This window comes from Pleurodeles waltl, chromosome 5 (genome assembly GCF_031143425.1).
Source record: "Pleurodeles waltl isolate 20211129_DDA chromosome 5, aPleWal1.hap1.20221129, whole genome shotgun sequence".
Taxonomy (NCBI): Eukaryota; Metazoa; Chordata; class Amphibia; order Caudata; family Salamandridae; genus Pleurodeles; species Pleurodeles waltl.
In genome coordinates, this window is record NC_090444.1 from 849,593,833 (window position 1) to 849,617,274 (window position 23,442).

Sequence of the window (23,442 nt, forward strand, 5' to 3'; positions counted from 1 at the left end):
CCTTCTTGCAGAATTCTACGTGCTTCTACTCTACTGCACTCAGGTAACATATCTATGAATTGTGACATGTCAGACCACATCTGGCGATCGTATCTCCCCAGTATTGCTAGAGAGTTAGCTGCTCTCACAGTGGTGGCAGCCATAGTTGAAAACTTCTTGCCTATGGAGTCCAAACGACGTCCTTTCTTGTCTGGGGGGCCAGTCAGAGATGCCGATGGATTTTTGGACCTCCTCTGAGCTGCCTGCGAAATAACCGAATCCGGTTTAGGATGGCTGATCAAACATGCTGGGGAGTTGTCTGGTGCCTTATACTTCTTCTCTAGTCTCGGTAAGACTGCGGGAATGGAGGACGGAGTCTGCATTACCTTTAGGCCCTCCTCCCAAATTAAATCAACGATGGGTATGGCCCTTACCGATTTCCTAGTGTCTTCTTTAAAGTCATAAAGAAAGCAGTCCGACTGTTTCGAAGTAATTGGCAGCTGGAATCTTTTCGCAGCTCTTTCCAGGACACTATGGAAACTCCCAATGTCCTGCGGTGGAGAGTCCACTGGCGGTGGTGTAGATTTGATACTCATCCCACTCCGGAATGAGAGAATCCGAGTCTTGTATCTCCCCTTCTTCTTGCTCCTCCTCGGATGAAGGTGAAGCAATACCCTGAACCGATGAAGGTGCTGTGGTAGGACCTAGAAATTCTGAAGGCCTGGCCGGAGTGGACACTGGCGTCTGTGGAGGTTGTACCGGTGTAGAAGAGCCAGCTGGAGGAAATCTCGAATAATAATCTTGCATCATCTGTTGAAGGTTGTTTATCAACGAGACAGGCATCTGGACTGTCTGCTCTTGTTGTTGTAGATGACTTTGATCCTGCTGGTCCGAATAAGGCTGAAGATCCTCCTCCTCTTGGCACTTAATGCGTAGTTCAGATGGACTACGTGCCACCGGAAAAAAGCCGTCATCAGAATAAACATCACCGTCATCATCTTCATCAGCAAATAGATGCTGCGGAGGAATTGGTGCAACCTTGCTGGGCGATGTATGAGATGGAAGCAATAAAGAAGTCTTGCTCTTTTACAGGTAAAATTCTCTGTGGTAAATAAGGAGATGTTCCAAAGTGAGGATAATGAGTCGTCGACGGAGCTGCCGTCGACGGAGCACTCGTCGATGGTGTTCTCGTCGACGGTGTAGGCGTCGACGGAGCCGTCGTCGGTGTAGTCGGCATCGGTGCTGCCAGTGTCGACGAAGGTGTCGTCGACGAAGTCAATATTGCTACGCCATCCGTCGACGGGGTTGTCGTCGACAGGTGCGTCGTCGGTATTTTCGTCGGTAAAACCGACAGTGATCTTCTGAATTTTTTCGTCGATGAATGCGTCAACGGCAAAGATTTCAGCTTCTTACCCGTCGACGGCTTCTTTATTTTCAAGGTGTGCGACGACGACGGACCATACTTCAGACTCACCGACGTTATCGTCGTAGATGATAGCGGAGACGAAGTTATTATCATCGGTGATGGAGGAGCCGTAAACGTGGCCGTCACTGTAGTCGTCGTCGAAGGAAGACCTGTCGTCGACGGAGCGCTCGTCGACGGTGTAGATTTTCTGGACGTCGACGGAGGCAGTGAGCTTGAAGGCCTTTTAAGCTTCTTTGATGAAGCAGCAGGTGTGGATGGCTCTGAGTGAACCTTGCCACATGCTACCTTAGATGTTGAAGGTAGATCCCCTGGCTTGTCCTTAAAAGCATGCAGCTTCTTAGCTGACTTACTGCTTGTAGGGGATAGGCTTTCCACCGACCTCTTCCTTTTCTTTGAGGTAACAGAAGTATCACTCCCCTCCTCAGAAAGAGCTTCCCTTGCCTTTCTTTTCTGGAGCCAAAGAAGGAGCCTGGCTTCTCTGTCCCTCAGAGTCTTGTTGGGAAAGGTCCTGCAGATCTTACAGTCCTCGACCTTATGCTCTGGATGCAAGCAGAAGATACATTCCTTGTGAGGATCCTCACAGTGAAGTCTCAATTTTCAACAGGTCCCACAAGGCCTAAACAGACCTTTTCTAGTAGACATGATGGAAAAAACTTTTGTAGAAAAAATCAAGTGAAAATTTCAAAGAATTTCTCTTGAAGAGATAGAAAACTAAGCAGAGCTCAGGGAGACTCCCTTACACACAACATGCGGTAGAAAATCTGAGAGACTGAGCCTCTGTGCTGAGGGTTCTAAAGGGGTGGTCACGCCTGATTGGCTGAAATTTGGGCTCTTTCTAAAGAGGCTGATAGTTCTACAATTGAAGGTGTTTTTTCCTATTTACTTCAATGAAAAAAAAAAAAAAAAAAAAAAAGGTTTTTCTCTATTTATTGCTTTCTATGTACCGTGGGACTCCCACTTCGACGACGGGGAATGATTCAAGCATGTGAATCTATGAAAGATACCCCAATACTGGAGAATGAAAATGTCACTTACCCAGTGTACATCTGTTCGTGGCATTAGTCGCTGCAGATTCACATGTTTCGCACAGTCCGCTGCCTGGTGTTGGGCTCGGAGTATTACAAGTTGTTTTTCTTCGAAGAAGTCTTTTTTGGTCACGGGACCGAAGGACTCCTCCCTCTTCGGCTCCATTGCGCATGGGCGTCGACTCCATCTTAGATTGTTTTCCCCGCAGAGGGTGAGGATGGAGTTGTTTGCTATAAATAGTGCCCATGCAATGGAGTGAATACGTATGTACATAAAAAGTTTATAATAATTATTTACAAATGTACAAATGTTTAAGATTTAAGATCTACTTCTAAACGGCTACAGGCTTCCCGGGGAGGCGGGAGGGCACATGTGAATCTGCAGCGACTAATGCCACGAACAGATGTACACTGGGTAAGTGACATTTTCAGTTCAATGGCATATGTTGCTGCAGATACACATGTTTCGCATAGACTATAAAGCAGTTACCTCCCCCAAAAGCGGTGGTTTAGCCTGTAGGAGTTGAAGTAGTTTGGAATAATGTTCTTAGTACAGCTTGGCCCACTGTAGCTTGTTGTGCATTTAGTACGTCTACACAGTAGTGTTTAGTAAATGTATGAGGCGTAGACCAGGTTGCAGCGTTACATATTTCGCTCATAGGAATGTTTCCTAGAAAGGCCATTGTAGCACCTTTCTTTCTGGTTGAGTGTGCCTTTGGTGTAATAGGCAATTCTCTTTTGGCTTTAAGATAGCATGTTTGAATACATCTGACTATCCATCTAGCAATGCCTTGTTTAGAGATTGGATTTCCTATGTGTGGTTTTTGAAAAGCTATGAACAGTTGTTTTGTTTTCCTGATTAGCTTTGTTCTGTCAATGTAGTACATTAGTGCTCTTTTGATGTCTAATGTATGTAGTGCCCTTTCAGCCACGGAATCTGGTTGTGGGAAGAACACTGGCAATTCTACTGTTTGATTTAAATGGAATGGTGAGATTACTTTTGGTAGAAATTTTGGATTTGTTCTTAGAACTATTTTATTTTTGTGTATTTGAATAAATGGTTCTTGTATGGTAAATGCCTGTATTTCACTTACTCTTCTGAGGGATGTGATTGCAATGAGAAATGCGACTTTCCAGGTTAGATATTGCATTTCACAGGAATGCATGGGTTCGAAAGGTGGACCCATGAGTCTTGTTAAGACGATGTTAAGGTTCCATGAAGGAACTGGTGGTGTTCTTGGTGGTATAATTCTTTTTAGCCCTTCCATGAATGCTTTAATAACTGGTATTCTAAATAGAGACGATGAATGAGTAGTTTGTAGGTAAGCAGATATTGCTGCGAGGTGTATTTTTATAGATGAAAAAGCGAGATTCGCTTTTTGCAAATGTAGTAAGTATCCCACTATGTCCTTTGTAGAGGCAGACAATGGTTGGATTTGATTGGTATGGCAGTAGCAAACAAATCTTTTCCACTTAGATGCATAGCAGTGTCTAGTGGAAGCTTTTCTAGCTTGTTTTATGACCTCCATACATTCTTGTGTGAGGTCTAAGTGTCCGAATTCTAGGATTTCAGGAGCCAAATTGCCAGATTCAATGATGCTGGGTTTGGATGCCTGATCTGTTGTTTGTGTTGTGTTAACAGATCTGGTCTGTTGGGTAGTTTGACATGCGGTACTAGTGAAAGGTCTAGTAGAGTTGTATACCAAGGTTGTCTTGCCCATGTGGGTGCTATCAGTATGAGTTTGAGTTGGTTTTGACTCAACTTGTTTACTAGATATGGAAGGAGAGGGAGAGGGGGAAAAGCGTATGCAAATATCCCTGACCAACTCATCCATAGAGCATTGCCTTGTGATTCGCGGTGTGGGTACCTGGATGCGAAGTTTTGGCATTTTGCGTTTTCTTTTGTTGCGAACAAATCTATCTGGGGTGTTCCCCAAATTTGAAAGTACTTGTTCAGAACTTGGGGGTGAATTTCCCATTCGTGGACTTGGTGGTCTCGCGAAAGGTTGTCTGCTAGTTGGTTTTGGATCCCTGGAATAAATTGTGCTATTAGGCGAATGTTGTTGTGAATCGCCCACTGCCATATTTTTTGTGTTAGGAGACACAATTGTGTTGAGTGTATTCCTCCTTGTTTGTTTAAATAATACATTGTTGTCATGTTGTCTGTTTTGACAAGAATGTATTTGTGTGTTATTATGGGTTGAAAGGCTTTTAACGCTAGAAATACTGCTAACAGTTCTAGGTAATTGATATGAAATTTTGTTTGGTGTACATCCCATTGTCCTTGAATGCTGTGGTGATTGAGGTGTGCTCCCCACCCTGTCATGGAAGCATCTGTTGTTATAACGTATTGAGGCACTGGGTCCTGAAATGTCCGCCCTTTGTTTAAATTGTTGCTGTTCCACTATAGAAGCGAGAGGTATGTTTGGCGGTCTACCAACACCAGATCTTGAAGTTGACCCTGTGCCTGTGACCATTGTGATGCAGGCACTGTTGTAAGGGTCGCATGTGTAGTCTTGCGTTTGAAACAATGGCTATGCATGATGACATCATGCCTAGAAGTTTTAGCACAAATTTTGCTTGTATCTTTTGGTTTGGAAACATAGCACTTATTACCTTGTGGAATGCTTGCACTCTTTGTGGACTTGGAGTGGCAATTCCTTTTGATGTGTTGATGGTTGCCCCTAGATATTGTTGTGTCTGACACGGTTCGAGGTGTGACTTTGTATAGTTGATGGAGAAACCCAGTTTGTGAAGGGTTTGTATGACATATGTGGTGTCGTTTGTGCACTTTTTTACTGTGTTGGTCTTGATTAGCCAATCGTCTAGGTAAGGAAACACATGTATCTATTGTCTCCTGATATGTGCTGCTACTACTGCTAGACATTTTGTGAATACTCTTGGTGCAGTTGTTATTCCGAATGGCAACACTTTGAATTGGTAATGTATTCCTTTGAATACGAACCTTAGGTACTTTCTGTGAGAAGGGTGTATCGGTATATGAAAGTACGCATCTTTTAGGTCTAATGTGGTCATGTAATCTTGCTGTTTGAGCAGTGGAATGATGTCTTGTAGTGTGACCATGTGAAAGTGGTCCGATATGATGTAGGTATTTAGTGTCCGGAGATCTAATATTGGTCTTAATGTTTTGTCTTTTTTTGGAATTAGAAAGTACAGGGAGTAAACTCCTGTGTTTTTTTGTTGTACTGGTACTAACTCTATTGCATCCTTTTGCAGTAGTGCTTGAACTTCTAGTCCTAAAAGTTCTAAATGTTGTGGTGACATTTTGCGTGTTTTTGGAGGGATGTTTGGTGGGAATTTGTGGAATTCTATGCAATAGCCATGTTGGATTATTGCTAATACCCAATTGTCTGTTGTAATCTGCTGCCAAGATTGGTAGAATTGGCTTAGTCTTCCCCCCACTGGTGTTGAGTGAAGGGGTTGTGTGACTTGAAAGTCACTGTTTAGGTGGAGGTGTTTTTGGAGTCTGGAATCTTCCCCTACTCCTTGGGAATTGACCCCCTCTATATCCCCTGAAACCTCCCCTTTGGAATGAACCCTGATATGGTGTGGTTCTTGTTTGTTGGCTGGTGGTGTCTGTGGGTTGGCCACGAAACCCCCCTCTAAATGGAGTTTTTCTAAAAGAGCCTCTGCTCTGTGGGGAGTAGAGTGCGCCCATGGCTTTGGCCGTGTCTGTGTCCTTTTTAAGTTTTTCAATGGCTGTGTCCACTTCAGGGCCAAAAAGTTGTTTCTCGTTGAAGGGCATATTAAGGACAGCCTGCTGGATTTCAGGTTTGAAGCCTGAAGTGCGGAGCCAAGCGTGTCTCCTTATGGTGACAGCAGTGTTGACTGTTCTCGCTGCAGTATCGGTTGCGTCCATTGAAGAGCGGATTTGATTGTTTGAGATCGTTTGTCCCTCTTCAACTATTTGCTGCGCCCTTTTTTGGTATTCCTGGGGAAGATGGTCTATGAGAAGTTGCATCTCATCCCAGTGTGCGCGGTCATATCGGGCCAGCAGCGCTTGAGAATTTGCGATGCGCCACTGGTTGGCTGCCTGTGATGCTACTCTTTTTCCTGCCGCATCAAATTTTCTGCTTTCTTTGTCCGGAGGTGGGGCGTCGCCAGATGTATGGGAATTTGCTCTTTTGCGAGCTGCCCCTACTACTACGGAGTCAGGTGGTAACTGCGAAGTAATAAACACTGGGTCTGTGGGTGGTGGTTTGTATTTCTTATCCACCCTTGGGGTGATGGCTCTTGATTTTACGGGCTCTTCAAAAATTTGTTTTGCGTGCCGTAACATCCCTGGTAGCATTGGGAGACATTGATATTGGCTATGTGTAGCCGAGAGGGTGTTAAATAAAAAATCATCCTCTATAGGATCGGAATGCAGTTGGACATTGTGGAATTCTGCTGCCCTAGCCACCAGTTGCGAGTATGAGGTACTGTCCTCTGGCGGTGACGGCTTTGTGGGGTATGAATCGGGATCATTGTCCGGCACTGGGGTGTCATATAGGTCCCAAGCGTCTTGATCCTGATTATCTTGACTTATGGTAGTTTGCGCTGGTGAGTGCATTTGTGGTGGTGTTTGTGCCGGCGATGCCTGTTGTGGTGGAGAGGGCGGAGGCGTGACTTTTTTAACCACTTTGGCTTGTGGTTGTGCGTCATCCTTGAGAAGTCCGATCCTTCTTTTTCTCATTATTGGGGGAAGGGTTGATATCTTCCCTGTGTCTTGCTGGATGTACAGTCTCTTTTGTGTGTAGTCTGATTCTACACTTTGGAGCTCTTGTCCAAATCTGTGCATCTGGCCACTTATTCCTTGTTCCTCTGTGTAGGATGGAGGTGTGGAACTTTTCGGCGCCGAGAGAGAATCTTTTTTCGGCTTCGGCACCGACAGAATTTTTGTGGCTTTCGGCAGTGTGTCTAGATGCCGATGTTTTTCGGTGCCGGCATCTTGTTTTTGCCTCTCGGAGCCGCTATCTCGGCTCCGAGGTTGCTCCATGGCGGTCCCTCGACCGGAGTCGGGTGTCTTCGCTATGGGCGTGCCCTTTTTCGGCGCCTTCGACGGGTCGCCGGTTTTATGGGTCGAGCCATGGCCTGTTGGCAGTGGCGTCCCCTGGGCTTTTGTCTTCTCGATGGTTTTAATTTTCGACGTCTTACTCACTGTTTGTTGCTGTTGTTCGACGTCGGAGTCTCCGGATTCTGATTCCGGAACCGAGAATGTTTCCTCTTCGTCGTCGAAACGTTGTTTTGTCGGCGTGGACGCCATTTGTAGACGCCTGGCTCTTCGGTCCCGGAGTGTTTTTCTGGACCGGAAGGCTCGACAGGCCTCACAGGTATCCTCCTTGTGCTCGGGGGACAAGCACAAGTTACAGACCAAGTGCTGATCTGTATAAGGATACTTACTGTGACATTTTGGGCAGAAACGAAACGGGGTCCGTTCCATCGGCTTCGATGTCTCACGCGGTCGGGCCGACCAGGCCCCGATGGGGGATCGAAGCTACCCCAAAGTCTTCCGATGATCGGTGTCGATGTACCTAACTATCCCGATACCGAACGGAACAATACCGACGCTTTCTTCCGAGATTCTGACTAACTTTCCGAACCGAAACACGGAGCGAAAAGGAATACGTCCGAACCCGACAGCGGAAAAAAACAATCTAAGATGGAGTCGACGCCCATGCGCAATGGAGCCGAAGAGGGAGGAGTCCTTCGGTCCCGTGACCAAAAAAGACTTCTTCGAAGAAAAACAACTTGTAATACTCCGAGCCCAACACCAGGCAGCGGACTGTGCGAAACATGTGTATCTGCAGCAACATATGCCATCGAACATATATTTTCATAGTTTATTTTTAAGAACCACAGGTTCTAGATTTACAAGCAATACTTCAAATGAAAGGTATTTCACTCAGGTATTCTAGGAACTTTGAATAATCACAGTAGCATGTACAGTTTTGACAAAAATGGCAATAAGCTATTTTAAAAGTGAACACAGTGCAAAAATCAACAGTTCCTGGGGGAGGTAAGTAAATGTTAAGTTCACAGGTAAGTAAAACAATTACAGGGTTCTAAGTTGGGTCCAAGGTAGCCCACCGTTGGGGGTTCAGGGCAACCCCAAAGTTACCACACCAGCAGCTCAGGGCCGGTCAGATGCAGAGGTCTAAGTGGTGCTCAAAACACAAAGGCTTCAATGGAAATGGGGGTGTCCCGGTTCCAGTCTGCCAGCAGGTAAGTACCCGTGTCTTCGGAGGGCAGACCAGGGGGTTTTGTAGGGCACTAGGGGGCAGGGGGGGGGGGGGAGAATACACAAGCAGCCACAGAAAGTACACCCTCAGCGGCACAGGGGCAGCCAGGTGAAGAGTGCAAACAGGCGTCAGGTTTCCTACAGGAATCAATGGGGAGACCCGGGGGTCTCTTCAACAATGCAGGCAGGCACAGGGGCGGCTCCTCGGGGTAGCCAACACCTGGGCTAGGCAGAGGGTCGCCCCTGCACTGGAGTTCAGTTCCTTCAGGTCCTGGGGGCTGCGGGTGCAGTGCTGGTTCCAGGCGTCGGGTTCCTTGAAGCAGACAGTTGCGGTCAGGGGGAGCCTGTAGATTTCGTCTGCAGGCGTTGTTGTGAGGGCTCAGGAGGGTCAACTCTGGCTACTCACGGGCTCGCAGTCGCCGGGGAGTTCTCCCTGTAATGTTAGTTTTCTGCAGGTTGAGCCGGGGGCGTCGGGTGCAGAGTGGAAAGTCTCACGATTCCGGCGGGAAACGTCTGGTCTTTAAAAGTTGCTTTTTTGTTGCAAACAGTTGCAGTTTCTTGAACAGGGCCGCTGTTCTCTGGAGTTTCTTGGTCCTGTAGATGCAGGGTAGTCCTCTGAGGCTTCACAGGTTGCTGGACCCTGTTGGATGCGTTGCTGTTGCAGTTTTTCTTCGAAGTAGGTAGACAGGCTGTGGGGCTGGGGCCAAATCAGTTGTCGTCTCTGTCTTCACTGCAGGGCATCAGGTCAGCAGTCCTTCTTCTTCTTCTTTAGGTTGCAGGAATCTATCTTCCTCGGTTCTGGGAGCCCCTAAATACTGAATTTAGGGGTGTGTTTAGGTCTGGGAGGGCAGTAGCCAATGGCTACTGTCCTTGAGGGTGGCTACACCCTCTGTGCCTCCTCGCTGTGGGGAGGGGGGGCACATCCCTAATCCTATTGGGGGAATCCTCCTTCTACAAGATGGAGGATTTCTAAAAGTAAGAGTCACCTCAGCTCAGGACACCTTAGGGGCTGTCCTGACTGGGGGCTAACTCCTCCTTGTTTTCCTCATTATCTCCTCCAGCCTTACTGCCAAAAGTGGGGGCAGTGGCCGGAGGGGCGGGCATCTCCACTAGTTGGGATGCCCTTTGGAATTGTAACAAAGGGGGTGAGCCTTTGAGGCTCACCGCCAGGTGTTACAGTTCCTGCAGGGGGAAGTGAGAAGCACCTCCACCCAGTACAGGCTTTGTTCCTGGCCAGAGTGACAAAGGCACTCTCCCCCCATGTGGCCAGCAACATGTCTGGTGTGTGGCAGGCTGGCAGAAAGTAATCAGCCCACACTGGAAGTCGGGTATGTTTTCAGGGGGCATCTCTAAGATGCCCTCTGGGTGTATTTTACAAGAAAGTGCACACTGGCATCAGTGTGCATTTATTGTGCTGAGAAGTTTGATACCAAAATTCCCAGTTTTCAGTGTAGCCATTATGGTGCTGTGGAGTTTGTGTTTGACAGACTCCCAGACCATATACTCTTATGCCTACCCTGCACTTACAATATCTAAGGTTTTGCTTAGATACTGTAGGGGAATAGTGCTCATGCACAAATGCCCTCACCTGTGGCCCACACCTATGCCACAGGCAGTGTGGGGTTGGCATGGCACTCTGAGGGAGAGTGTCATGTCAACTTAGTCATGTTCTCCCCACTAGCACACACAAGCTGGCAAGCAGTGTGTATGTGCTGAGTGAGGGGTCCCCAGGGTGGCATAAGACATGCTGCAGCCCTTAGAGACCTTCCCTGGCATCAGGGTCCTTGGTACCAGGGGGTACCAGTTAGAAGGGACTTACCTGAGTGCCAGGGTTGTGACAATTGTGGAGACAAAGGTACAGTTTTGGGAGAGAACACTGGTGCTGGGTCCTGGTTAGCAGGGTCCCAGCACACTTTCAAATCATAACTTAGCATCAGCAAAGGCAAAAAGTCAGTGGGTAACCATGCCAAGGAGGCATTTCCTTACAGCTACATAACAGAGAATGTCTATAGTTCACTCATGCAACTAACTGACAATCACTATGAGAAATGTGTTGAGAGTAAGTAGGGGCAAAGAACAACTGTCTATTCCCACAAAGGTAAGTGAGAAAACAAATTAAGACCCTACTGAGGCATCTCAAATAGCTTTGGTGTGAACAGCCCTTTCAAAAGAATGCTACACAATATGTGATTTAAATTTAGATGGTTGATTGGATAAACATAGAAAGGCTGAAAGAGCCAAAAGGTAACATTTAACTATTGCCAGAGCAAGGCCTTACTGGGCTACCAAAAGACAAAGCCAGGGTATGTCAAACAACTGTGCTGGTAGAGGCTGAATACCTCAGGAGGAGCACCAGACAAGAAACCTCTCCCAGAATCCTGCATAAACTGTTTTAGTGGCAGGACCCCTGGCTGCCAAGATGATACTCACTACTACAGGAGTAAGATCACACACTATCATCTGTCAATGCTCAATTTACTTACATGGAGGTTGTGCAGGGTCAGGTGCAGGACTATGCCCTACTTTTGCGACAGGATGCCCTAACTGAAGGGGCAGTCTGATCGGAGGACATCATTTCATGGCCAGAGGTTCAGTATACCACACTCTGATCACCTGGTCTTGAGCATTTAGGATGACTGGAACCCGATCTTTCCCTATCTTCTTCTGAATTCTGGGCAGGAGAAGTAGAGGCAGGAAGGCATACAAGAGTCCAAAGCTCCAATCTGATTGAAAGGTGTCTCTCAGCAAGAGCTGCTTTGGGAACTTCAATGGGCAGAAGTTTGAACACTGCCCATTTTCCACGGCGGTGAAAGATGGAGCCAGGCTTTTCCTCATTGCTGGAATATGCCTTGTACCACCTTTGAGTTCATTTGCCATTTGTGATCCACTAGGCAACGTCAGCTGAGTTTGTCCACCCTGATATTCAAAGATCCTGGCAGGTATTTTACTATGAGGGAAATGCCCTGACGATTCAGCCTCTTCCATAGGCAGGGGCAGCTCCTACGCAATGGTGAATGAGCGTAACCCCAATGGCTCAGAGCCAGAAAGTATGTGCAGGCAGGGTCAGAGGTGGGCCATGGGAGGGGGGGAGAAGTGAGTGCACTTAAGTGCGATGTCAGTTTGGCTGGGTGTGTTGCACAGCTGGGTTGGAGAAACAGCACAGACTCAAGTGCACTCTCTGAGCTGCAGACCAAGCAGTTCAGACCAATCTTGATGCTGCTCTTATGCTAGGTATAACATGAGAGCAGTGCCAGGATTGCATGGGGAGCCAGTGCTGGAGTGCCAGGGACTGCTGGGACACCAACATCATCAGGAAAGGAGCGAGGTGGCCAGCCAGCAGAGGACAGGTAAGATTTTTTAAATGTATTTAATATTTGATTGTCAGGGTAAGCATTTTGAACCGGAGTTTTCAGAGAAAAAACTGGAGAGCAAAGGTTGAAGATTTTCGCACCAAAAAATAACGCAAATAACTATTTCAGATTTCTGATGCTGGTAATCTTGCTATGGGTATGGACAAATGGTCTTTTGGCAGGTGTTTTGATATTGGAAGAATGTTGGGGTGGGGTGAGGTTTAGCCATTCCAGACAATTTGGAGCACCCAGTGATCAGATGTGATGATACGTCACTTGGAGAAGTGGCAATGCAACCTTCTTCTGGACGGATGTGCATTACTGTGGGAAAATTAAAGCAGTTTTCTGTCAGATGTGGAGGGAGGTGTGGGAGTGCTAGTAGAATATACTCAAACTCGACCTTGAAAGGCTTGGGAGGCCTGTTACGGTTGAGGCAAGGTGTGACTCTGCCTCTGTTGGAACCGTCTTCTAAAACCTTGAAAGGGGACACAGTGCTGGGGAAAACGCTGTACAGGCGATGCCAACCCATGAGCGCATTGTCACGTTCTTCACAGTGCTCCGAAGAGGCACGGCATGTCCATAAGGGACTCTTGGAGATCACTCAAAATACCTGTGGAGTGAATCCAAGGTTGATGTCAAAGCACCACGCTGGTCCAGAGTACCCTACCCAAGCAGTCGTTAGCATCCAGGCCAGAGAGCATGGTGAATTTTGCAGCGTCTTGACCATCCTAATAAGATGTTGTAGGTTCGGCCAAAAGTCGTCTGGGACGATTGGCAAGATGTCCGGCACCATGTCCCAAAAATGCATGCAAGTACCTTCCCAGAAGACAGGTGGTGTTCATCGATTTAAGAGAAAGGCAAAACAAGGATAACATCCTTTCTGTGAATGCCTCATCGGCTGTCTGGAGCGGTGTTCAGAAATGCATTTAGGTTTACTCTACTTAGGTCTACTCTACTTATGGAAACCTGCACCACAAGGTTCTCTGGAGTAGTGTGCTAGAGTAGGAAGGCAAGGCCCCCCAGAGCAGCACTGTGCCTCACCTTGCAATCTAGATCCTGGTTTTGCCCACGTGCCCAGCACAGTAACTGTCAGTGTTTCATTAAAAAGGAGAAGAGACTCTCGAGAAGTCTGTCCTTGGGAATGGACCTCTGTGAGGATGTTGTGTTTTTTAGCTCAGTAGTTGGTAGTGTAAGGTTTAGTACTTCTGCTGCTCTCATTGTAATTGCAGCATTAACAGGTGTGGGTGAATGGATCAAACATCAATAAACAAAAAGGAACTCAAAGTGGGAGATTTGGAGACAAAAGAAAGAAAACTGATCCTGTGTATAATACTCCCATTTATATTAACAAACCAAAGGCTACACAGTTCCAATAAAGAAAAAAAGGAAGTGTGATCCCTGGGGCAAGAAAAAAGTCTCTGGGATCCAAATATACTGCAACAAAAGCCCTCACTCACCAATAGGTGACATGCTTCATCATTGAGCTATGATCCTCGACAGGCCAGCACTGCAATGCCTGACGGGCCCCACAAAGGGGGCTCTTTGCCAGAGTTCTTTTGTTGTAGGAAATGCCGGTTGATGTAATTTGGATTGGTAAAGAAGGAAAATGCTGTTAAAAATGGCTAGAGGTAGAAAAGATAATCTATTTTGTATTAAACCTCTGTCATGATTAAAAACAAGAAAAAGTAATTAGGGGAAAAGAGAATAAGGTCTTGTCTCCCCTGCAAAAAGTAAACAAACACCTTACCCTGAATTCTGGGAGTGTAGTGTGAGCAGGTATAGGACCTCTATACTGCTAGAAAGGTCAACATGTTTCTCGCTATACAAGTCTCTAAGATCTAATGCGATTCATCAGGACCAGAAAAAACCTACCTAATCCTAATTGTCACAGTACCTACAGTCGGTATTGCAGTGTTTCGCAGGAACCTAGAGGTTTAATACTAAATAAATTATCTTTTCTCACACATGTAGCTGACTGGCAGATGTCCAGGACAAGAACTATGCATGCCAACGCAGTTGTAGCTTTGGCTTGGTGGAATAAGCTTTCAGTCCTTCTCAGGCTGCATTTTGACCAATGTGTAGCTGATCTTAATGCAGAACAGGATCCAGCACAGGACTGTAATTTTCAGAACAGCCATGCCTTTTTTCATTCAAGTAAACTCCACAAATAGTTGCTCAATCTCCAATCATGATGGTGGAGACTGTGAAAGTCTGGGCGCAGGAACCTGCACCGCTGCAGTGACAGCAGGCCCTCCCGGAGGGGAAGCCTGATCAGAGGACAGATGCTCATACCCAGAAGCTCTGAATGTCACGCTGTCCATGTCCAATCTGTTGCCATTAGCATAACTTGGACTCAGTTAATCCTGATGTTCTTTAGAACTCAGGGCAGAAAAGGAATTGGTAGAAAGGCATGCAGGAGTACCGAGTCCGAGTCCTACTGTAGGCAAAAGGTATCTCAAAAAGAGAGTTGCCTTAGAAGCTGCAATGCGCATAAATACTGACATTGTGCAATCTCAGCCATGTCAAATAGATCAAGTCAAGGTTCTCCCCCATTTGTGGAAGAGATCTTCTGCCACCTCTGGGTGCAACTGCCACTAGTGATCCACTAGGCATCAGTGTAGGAAAGTGCCGTTGTTGGCAACCCCCGACCCCCACACACTTTTTGCCTGATAATGATGCCAACTTGACAGAGTGTGCTGGGATCCTGATAACCAGGCCCCAGCACCAGTGTTCTTTCCCACAAACTGTGCCATTGTTCCTACAACTGACACACCCCTGGCACACAGTTAAGTTCTTTGTAAAAGGCAAGAGCCCTGTGGCCAGGGAAGGACCCCAAGGGCTGCAGCATATATTATGCCATCCTGGGGGACCTGTCACCAGGCACATGCACACTGCCCTTGCAGCTTGTGTGCGCTGGTGGGGGAGAAAAAGTAAAAGTTGACATGGCACCGCTCTTAGGGTGCCATGCCCACAAGCCACTGCTTGTGGTGTAGGTATGTCACACGTAAATCAGGACTTACAGCCCTACGGCGGGGTTCACTATACCACAAGTGAGGGCATAGCTGCATGAGCAATATTCCCCTACAGTGTTTATGTGCATTTTTAGAAATTGTAAGTGCAGTGTGGCCATTTTGAGTATATGGGGTGGGAGTTTGTCATTACAAACTCCACAGCTCCATAATGGCTCCACTGAATACTGGGAAGTTTGCTATCAAACTTCTCAGCACAATAAACCCACACTGATTCCAGTGTTGGATTTATTGGAAAATGCACATAGAGGGCTTCTTAGAGATGTCCCCTGTATGTTAGCCAAACTGCTAGTGTGGGACTGACCAGTCTGTGCCAGCCTGCCACTTCCAGATGAGTTTCTGACCACATGTGGTGAGAGCCTTTGTGCTCTCTGTGGCCAGAAACAAAGCCTGGACTGGTTGGAGGTGCTTCACACCTCCCCCCTGCAGGAACTGCAACACCTGGACGTGAGCCTCAAAGACTCAGGCATCTTGTCCCAGTGCCCCAGGGCACTCCAGCTAGTGGAGTTGCCTGCCCCCGGACAAAGCCCCACTTTTGGCGGCAAGTCCAGCGGGAAAACTAGGGAGAACAAGGAGGAGTGACCACCTCAGCTGGGACCACCCTAAGGTGTCCAGAGCTGAGGTGACCCCCTCCCAGCAAAATCCTCCATCTTAGTTTGGAGGACATGGATGAATAGGGTTAGGCCTGTGTCCCCCTCCCCAAAGGGAGTGGACAAGGAAGAGTGTATCCAACCTCAGGGGCAGTAGCTATTGGCTACTGCAGAACCCTGTAATCCAGGAATTAAGGGCTCCCCTGAACTAAGCGATCAGATTCTTGGTAACCTCACAAGAAGAAAGAAGGACTGCTAAGCTGACCCCACCCCATCAGAGAAGACTGAAGACGCACACTGACTTGGCTCTAGCTCCACCTCCCTGTCTCCAGCTTTAAAAGCCCTGCAAAACGAAAGCTGCCGTAGGAAACTGGAACTTGTTGCATTTATTCCCCCCCCATGCCCCTAACCCCTCACACTTTTTGCCTGATATTGATGCTGACTTGACTGAGTGTGTGCTGGGATTATTTCCCTAAAAATGTTCCATTGTTTCCACAATTGGCACACCTCCTGCACAGCTAAGTCCCTTGTAAAAGGTAACAGTGGCACCAAGAGTCCTGTGACCAGGGAGGGTCCCTAAGGGCTGTATAATATGTTATGCCACCCTAGGAGACCCCTCACCAAACATATGCACACTGCCATTGCAGATTGTGTGCGTTGGTGGGGAAAAAAATGCAAAGTCAACATGGCATCCCCCTAAGGGTGCCATGCCCACAAAACACTCCCTGTGGCATAGGTAAGTCTTCCCTAAAGCAGGCCTTACAGCCATAACATAGGGTGCACTATACCACAGGTTAGGGCATAGCTGCATGAGCAATATGCCCCCATACTGTCTAAGTCCATTCTTAAGACATTGTAAAGTGCAGTGTGCCATATTAAGTATATGTTCTGGGAGTTTGATATTTTGAACTCCACAGCTCCATAATGGCTTTAATGAATACTGGGGAAGTTTGGTATCAAACTTCCCAGCACAATAAACCCCCACTGATGCCAGTGTTAAATTTATTCTGAAAAGCACACATAGGGCATCTTCGAGATGCCCGCTGTATTTTAACCAATCCTCTAGTGTAAGACTGACTGGTCTGTACCGGCCTGCCACTAGCAGACAGGTTTCTGATCCCATGGGGTGAGAGCCTTTGTGCTCTCTAAAGCCAGAAACAAAGCCTGCTCTGGGTGGAGGTGCTTTACACACCCCCCCCTCCATAAACTGTAACACCTGCTGTTGAGCCTCAAAGACTCAGGCCTCATGTTACAGGCCCGAGGGCACTTCAGCTAGTGGAGATACCCCCCCGGAAAAAGCCCCACTTTGGGAAGCACGTTAGTCAGGGAATTTAGGAAAACAAGGAGGAGTGACCACTTCAGCTGGGACCACCCCTAAGGTGTCCAGAGTTGAAGTGACCCCATCCCTGCGGAATCCTCCATCATGGTTTAGAGGGCAGGGACCAATAGTGTTAGGAACGTACCTCCCTCCCAAAAGGGACTGGGCACAGGAAGGGTGTAGCCACCCTCAAGGACAGTAGCCAATGGCTACTGCCCTCTGACCCCTGTAATGCCCCTAAATCTTGTATTTATGGCCTGCCTGAACACAGCTCACCAGATTCCAGGTGACCTAACAAGAAGGACTGCTTTGCTGAAACCCCCTGCAGGGAAGAAGGAAGACGAAAACTGTTTTGGCCACAGCCCTACCGGCCTGTCTCCTGCTTCAAAGAGCCTACAAAAGAGCATCCAGTGGGATCAGGGCCCTCTGCCAAGCTCCAGAGGACTGCCCTGCACCCAAAAGGACAAGAACTCCTGTTGTCAACGGATCTGTCTAAGAAACCAACAACTAAGGACTCCGTTACTCCGAATGCATGAGTCCTAACTACTCTGCACCCGACGCCCACGTCCCCTCGCCAGGTGGACCAACCAGCTAGAGAGGACCCCCAGGCAATTCTGAGCAAGTGCTCACCCTGGGTTGACCTTTCCACTACAATGCCTGCAGAGGGAATTACCTGACTGCGAAAACTCTGGACGAAGGTATCAGACTCGTCAAGTCCACACGTTTCCCAACAGCGGGGCTTACTGACCGGGCCTTGGAGGACCGCCCACGGACACCACTCACTTGGGAATGCTATCACTTCAGGTATTTGGGGATTCAAGTCACTCACATGGAGCAAGCCCATTTTGACAAACTTTAGAACCACTATACAAAATTTAGAAAACTCAATCAGATTCTGGAATGAACTTCCACTCTCCTTTATGGGCAAGGTTAGCCTAAGCAGAATGGTCCTTCTCCCCCGCTGCCTTTATATATTGCAGAATTCGTATTACCTTATCCCCCAGGCCTCGTTCAAAACACTTAATCAACTCCTGACACCCCCGGAGTGTAGGAGGGCTTCTGCAAACATTCCATATGTGGCAAGCAATGCTTGCTTTAACTTCACACAATATCATTACTTCCACTGAGCATACTTCATGCCTCAGAGGCTTCACAGAATTAATCCTACATGCACGCCTAACTGCCCTTGCTGCGGACACACACCAGACACTTTCATGCACATGACCTGGAACTGTATGAGGTTGGGCGGACTTTGGACAGCGGTTGCCGACACTCTGAAAGCACTTATGACGTTACAGATTTACTTGTCACCCAAGCACTGACTCTTCGGGGTCCCCCCCCTCCCTAGGAGGGGGAAGAAAATGCATTACAGATTTGCTTTCCTAGGTCTAGTAGTGGCAAACGAAGGATCGTCATACACTGAATCCAGAATACATCCCCCACACTACGCCGTTGGAGGGCAGACTGTACAGAATGGGGAATTGCAGAAGAGCAGAGACTGAAATGGCTCGCACAGATGACCATGATGCGAGGGACACAGCAGTTTGCGGAGACATGCTGGAGGGCCTGGGTGACCAAGAACTCATGGAAGATTCTCAGCTCACACAGACGGCAACCTCGGACTTGAGGGAAATCCAGAATGTGGCAGAGGACGGAGGGTGGAGGAGTCCCCCACTGAACCCTTGACACAGTCTAGCTCCCTCCACATATCACAATAGGTGTAGATCCAGATTACTGCCACCGCCTCAATTGTTGAGAGTGCCATCACACATGCAGCACAAGTTCCTACTTCGATAGGACATGCCACTATGTAACACATAAGGAGGCCCATACGATGATAACTAGAGGCCTGTGATCTGATGGAGGAAGTGCAGACTAGCCATGAATTGAGTTGAATTGTAAACGTTGTTCCGTTGCTCATTTGTTCATATTCATTGGTAACCATGTTAGCACTGAGTATTAAATATGATGCAATTGCGGCAGGGCAACGGAGTAGCTATGAACACCTACTCGGAGAGATGAATTCCCCACGATGGTATGAAGTTATGTGATTGCAGAAATTGCCTATGCTCTGTTGTATTGATCTGCGGCCTGAACAGCGGGTACCATGAAAAAAATTTATAAAGATAATGTTAAAAAAAGATGATTACGTGGGGTTCACAGAAGTCTGGTTTAAGAACGGAAACACACTAAAGTATAAGCTTTCCTGGGATACTGGCTTTGATTTTAAGGATCAGACAGTAAATGGCTATTGTGGCTTAGAGATTGTAAAAACCTTTGTACAAGCCCCTCGTTAACTAGGCTGCAGGTAGACGGCTTGCACGTTTTATCTGGTGCTGATATCAGATGTGACACTGAATAGCATTACACACCAGATCTAATTCTGCATCAAAATATAAATTAACATTTGACCCACAGTGACCTGTCAGAGCACAGCATACATCACAACTATACACCAGGACAACAAATGTGAAGTGTTAAATTGGCTTAGTCATGGGATTCCATACCTGGTATATCCTACCAAAATTTCCTCCAGTGTCTTTTTTTCCAGACCAGAAAAAACACAATCAGAAAGCTTTTACATCGCTATTTAACTGCAATTTACCTATTTGGTCATCAAAAGTTTAAGTAGTGGAAGGAAGTTGCAAAAAACAGGAGGAGGATGCATAAATACAGGTTTTCTTCATTTTTTATTATTTTTTTGCATTAACGTTTGATAAATTATTTCAGCCCCAAAAATTCTACAAAAAACCTGTAACGTAAACAAATCCAGATGGACCACTGCGGATCATTGTATAAAGTAACATGATGTGTTTTCACGAGGGTGGTAATGGCTTACCGTCGGGATGTACGGCTCATCAGGAGCACAGTGATAATTCTGCAGTAAAGCCTGCAGCTGAAAAGAATTCAGCTTAAAGCATGTATTGTTAATATTTGGAATGTCTTGCTGTGAATACTTATCCATGGTCAGCAGCGTCGTTGCCTGAAAAAAAGAGGAAATATGTCAAAGGTCTTGCCGGGTGACAACACAAAATGAAAATACCACAAATGAGGTTTACTTTTCTGTCTGGCCGACAATGCTACTTACTATAATGTGTTTTGTGTTATACATTGTTTTTCAGCAATTAGTTTAAATAAAATGTCAAAACATTACCAGACTGTCACATTGTGAGAAATCAAATGCTGAATTTCTTAATCATTGTCCCGCTGCAGGGCCATTATAAGTGATGCCAAACTGTGGGCAATGTGTTAGAAAATTCACCAGAGTAGAGTTAAAAAATTCAGACCAACTTTCCTTATAAACAGCGTCAAAAGAAGACCTATTTGGGGAACAATGTAGTCACATTCTACATATAGATCATTTTGTATCTGTGTATGTCAACAGAACTGCCAATCTATTTCATACTGATGCCTGATAATGCAAAAACACACACTGATGACTCGTGTATGACAACTTGAACAGTTCTAATCTCAGACTCATAAGTCTAAGAATTACTTTCCTCCACAAACATTGGCAAAGCCAATAGGTCTCACATATGCTAATACTAAGGACTGTGAGAATGGGGCAGGAACGAAAAGGGGGAAGGAAATGCAACTAGTATTCCCACTTCTACAACAAATAAAATGACAGTGAGGACTGAGATCATCCAAGCACAACTCCATAAATTAAGTTCCTCAAATCCAGCGCTGACTTAGCACTTTTTATTGCATCACTTGTAAGCAGTGCCATTCCAACCCTTCCCCAAAAATCCTTGCACTTAATAGTTTATATGGAAAATGTCACTTACCCAGTGTACATCTGTTCGTGGCATTAGTCGCTGCAGATTCACATGCTGTGCACATCCCGCCATCTAGTGTTGGGCTCGGAGTGTTACAAGTTGTTTTTCTTTGAAGAAGTCTTTTCGAGTCACGAGATCGAGGGACTCCTCCCATTTCGGCTCCATTGCTCATGGGCGTCGACTCCATCTTAGATTGTTTTCCCCGCAGAGGGTGAGGTAGGAGTTGTGTATGCTAGTAATAGTGCCCATGCAATGGAGTGAATACGTATGTACATAATGTAGTTTAAAGTAATATATTTACAAATTTACAAATGTTCAAGATCAACTTCTAAACGGCTACAGGCTCCCGGGGAGGCGGGTGGGCGCATGTGAATCTGCAGCGACTAATGCCACGAACAGATGTACATTGGGTAAGTGACATTTTCCGTTCGATGGCATGTGTAGCTGCAGATACACATGCTGTGCATAGACTAGTAAGCAGTTATCTCCCCAAAAGCGGTGGTTCAGCCTGTAGGAGTTGAAGTTGTTTGAAACAATGTTCGTAGTACTGCTTGACCTACTGTGGCTTGTTGTGCCGTTAACACATCTACACAGTAGTGTTTGGTAAATGTATGAGGCGTAGACCATGTAGCTGCCTTACATATTTCGGTCATTGGAAAGGCTATGGTAGCACCTTTCTTTCTAGTTGAGTGTGTCTTTGGTGTAATAGGCAGTTCTCTTTTTGCTTTAAGATAACATGTTTGAATGCACTTAACTACCCATCTAGCAATGCCTTATTTAGAAATTGGATTTCCTGTATGAGGCTTTTGGAAAGCAATAAATAATTGTTTTGTTTTCCGAATTAGTTTTGTTCTGTCAATGTAGTACATTAACGCTCTTTTGATGTCTAATGTATGTAGTGCTCTTTCAGCTATAGAATCTGGCTCTGGAAAGAACACTGGTAGTTCTACTGTTTGGTTCAAGTGGAACGGTGATATGACTTTTGGTAAGAATTTAGGATTTGTTTGTAAGGCTACTTTATGCCTGTGTATCTGAATAAATGGTTCTTGTATGGTAAATGCTTGTATCTCGCTTACTCTTCTTAGAGATGTGATAGCAATTAGGAATGCAACCTTCCATGTTAAGTATTGCATTTCACATGAGTGCATAGGTTCGAAGGGTGGACCCATGAGGCGAGTTAAGACAATGTTGAGGTTCCACAAAGGAACTGGTGGTGTTTTTGGTGGTATAATTCTCTTTGGGCCTTCCATAAATGCTTTAATGACTGGTATCCTAAATAATGAAGTTGAGTGTGTAATTTGCAGATAAGCTGAAATTGCGGTAAGATGTATTTTAATGGATGAAAAAGCTAGCTTTGACTTTTGCAAATGTAGTAAGTAGCTTACAATGTCTTTAGCAGATGCGTGTAATGGCTGGATTTGATTATTGTGGCAATAATAAACAAATCTTTTCCACTTATTTGCATAGCAATGTCTAGTGGTTGGTTTCCTAGCTTGTTTTATGACCTCCATACACTCCTGTGTAAGGTCTAAGTGTCTGAATTCTAAGATTTCAGGAGCCAAATTGCTAGATTCAGCAGTGCTGGATTTGGGTGTCTGATCTGTTGTTTGTGTTGAGTTAACAGATCTGGTTTGTTTGGTAGTTTGACATGAGGCACTACTGAGAGGTCTAGTAGTGTTGTGTACCAAGGTTGTCTTGCCCAAGTTGGTGCTATTAGTATGAGTTTGAGTTTGTTTTGACTCAATTTGTTTACTAGATATGGAAGGAGTGGGAGAGGGGGAAAAGCGTATGCAAATATCCCTGACCAACTCATCCATAACGCGTTGCCCTGAGACTGATCTTGTGGGTATCTGGATGCGAAGTTTTGGCATTTTGCGTTTTCTTTTGTTGCAAATAGGTCTATTTGTGGTGTTCCCCATCTTTGGAAGTAAGTGTTTAGTATTTCGGGGTGAATCTCCCATTCGTGGATCTGTTGATGATCCCGAGAAAGATTGTCTGCTAACGGATTCTGAAACCCTGGAATAAACTGTGCTATTAGGCGAATGTGGTTGTGAATCGCCCAATACCATATTTTTTGTGCTAGAAGACACAACTGACTTGAGTGTGTTCCTCCTTGTTTGTTTAGATAATACATTGTTGTCATGTTGTCTGTTTTGACAAGGATGTGTTTTTGGCTTATTATGGGTTGAAATGCTTTTAGCGCTAGAAATACTGCCAGTAGTTCTAAGTGATTTATGTGAAGTTGTCTTTGCTGAGTGTCCCATTGTCCCTGGATGCTGTGTTGATTGAGATGAGCTCCCCATCCTATCATGGAGGCATCCGTAGTTATTACATATTGAGGCACTGGGTCTTGGAAAGGCCGCCCTTGGTTTAAGTTTATGTTGCTCCACCATAGAAGCGAGGTGTATGTTTTGCGGTCTATCAACACTAGATCTAGAAGTTGACCCTGTGCCTGTGACCATTGTGATGCTAGGCACTGTTGTAAGGGCCACATGTACAATCTGGCATTTGGGACAATGGCTATGCATGAGGACATCATGCCTAGTAGTTTCATTACCATCTTGACCTGTATTTTTTGTTCTGGATACATGACCTGTATTACCTTGTGAAAAGCTTGTACCCTTTGTGGACTTGGAGTGGCATCCCCTTTTGTTGTGTCGATTGTCGCCCCTAAGTATTGCTGTGTTTGGCACGGCTGAATGTGC

At 46.1% G+C, this 23,442-nt stretch overlaps 1 protein-coding gene across 13 annotated transcripts in view; it reads right to left on the reverse strand.

The window, feature by feature from the left end:
- AFDN (afadin, adherens junction formation factor) overlaps positions 1 to 23,442 on the reverse strand; it is a 1,710,163-nt gene that overhangs the window by 868,375 nt on the left and 818,346 nt on the right. For all 13 annotated transcript variants that reach the window (XM_069234921.1, XM_069234923.1, XM_069234919.1 and 10 more), the window contains one exon: positions 19,798 to 19,941. In XM_069234921.1, the coding sequence (XP_069091022.1) occupies positions 19,798 to 19,941 (144 nt within the window). The remainder of the gene's footprint in view (positions 1 to 19,797; positions 19,942 to 23,442) is intronic.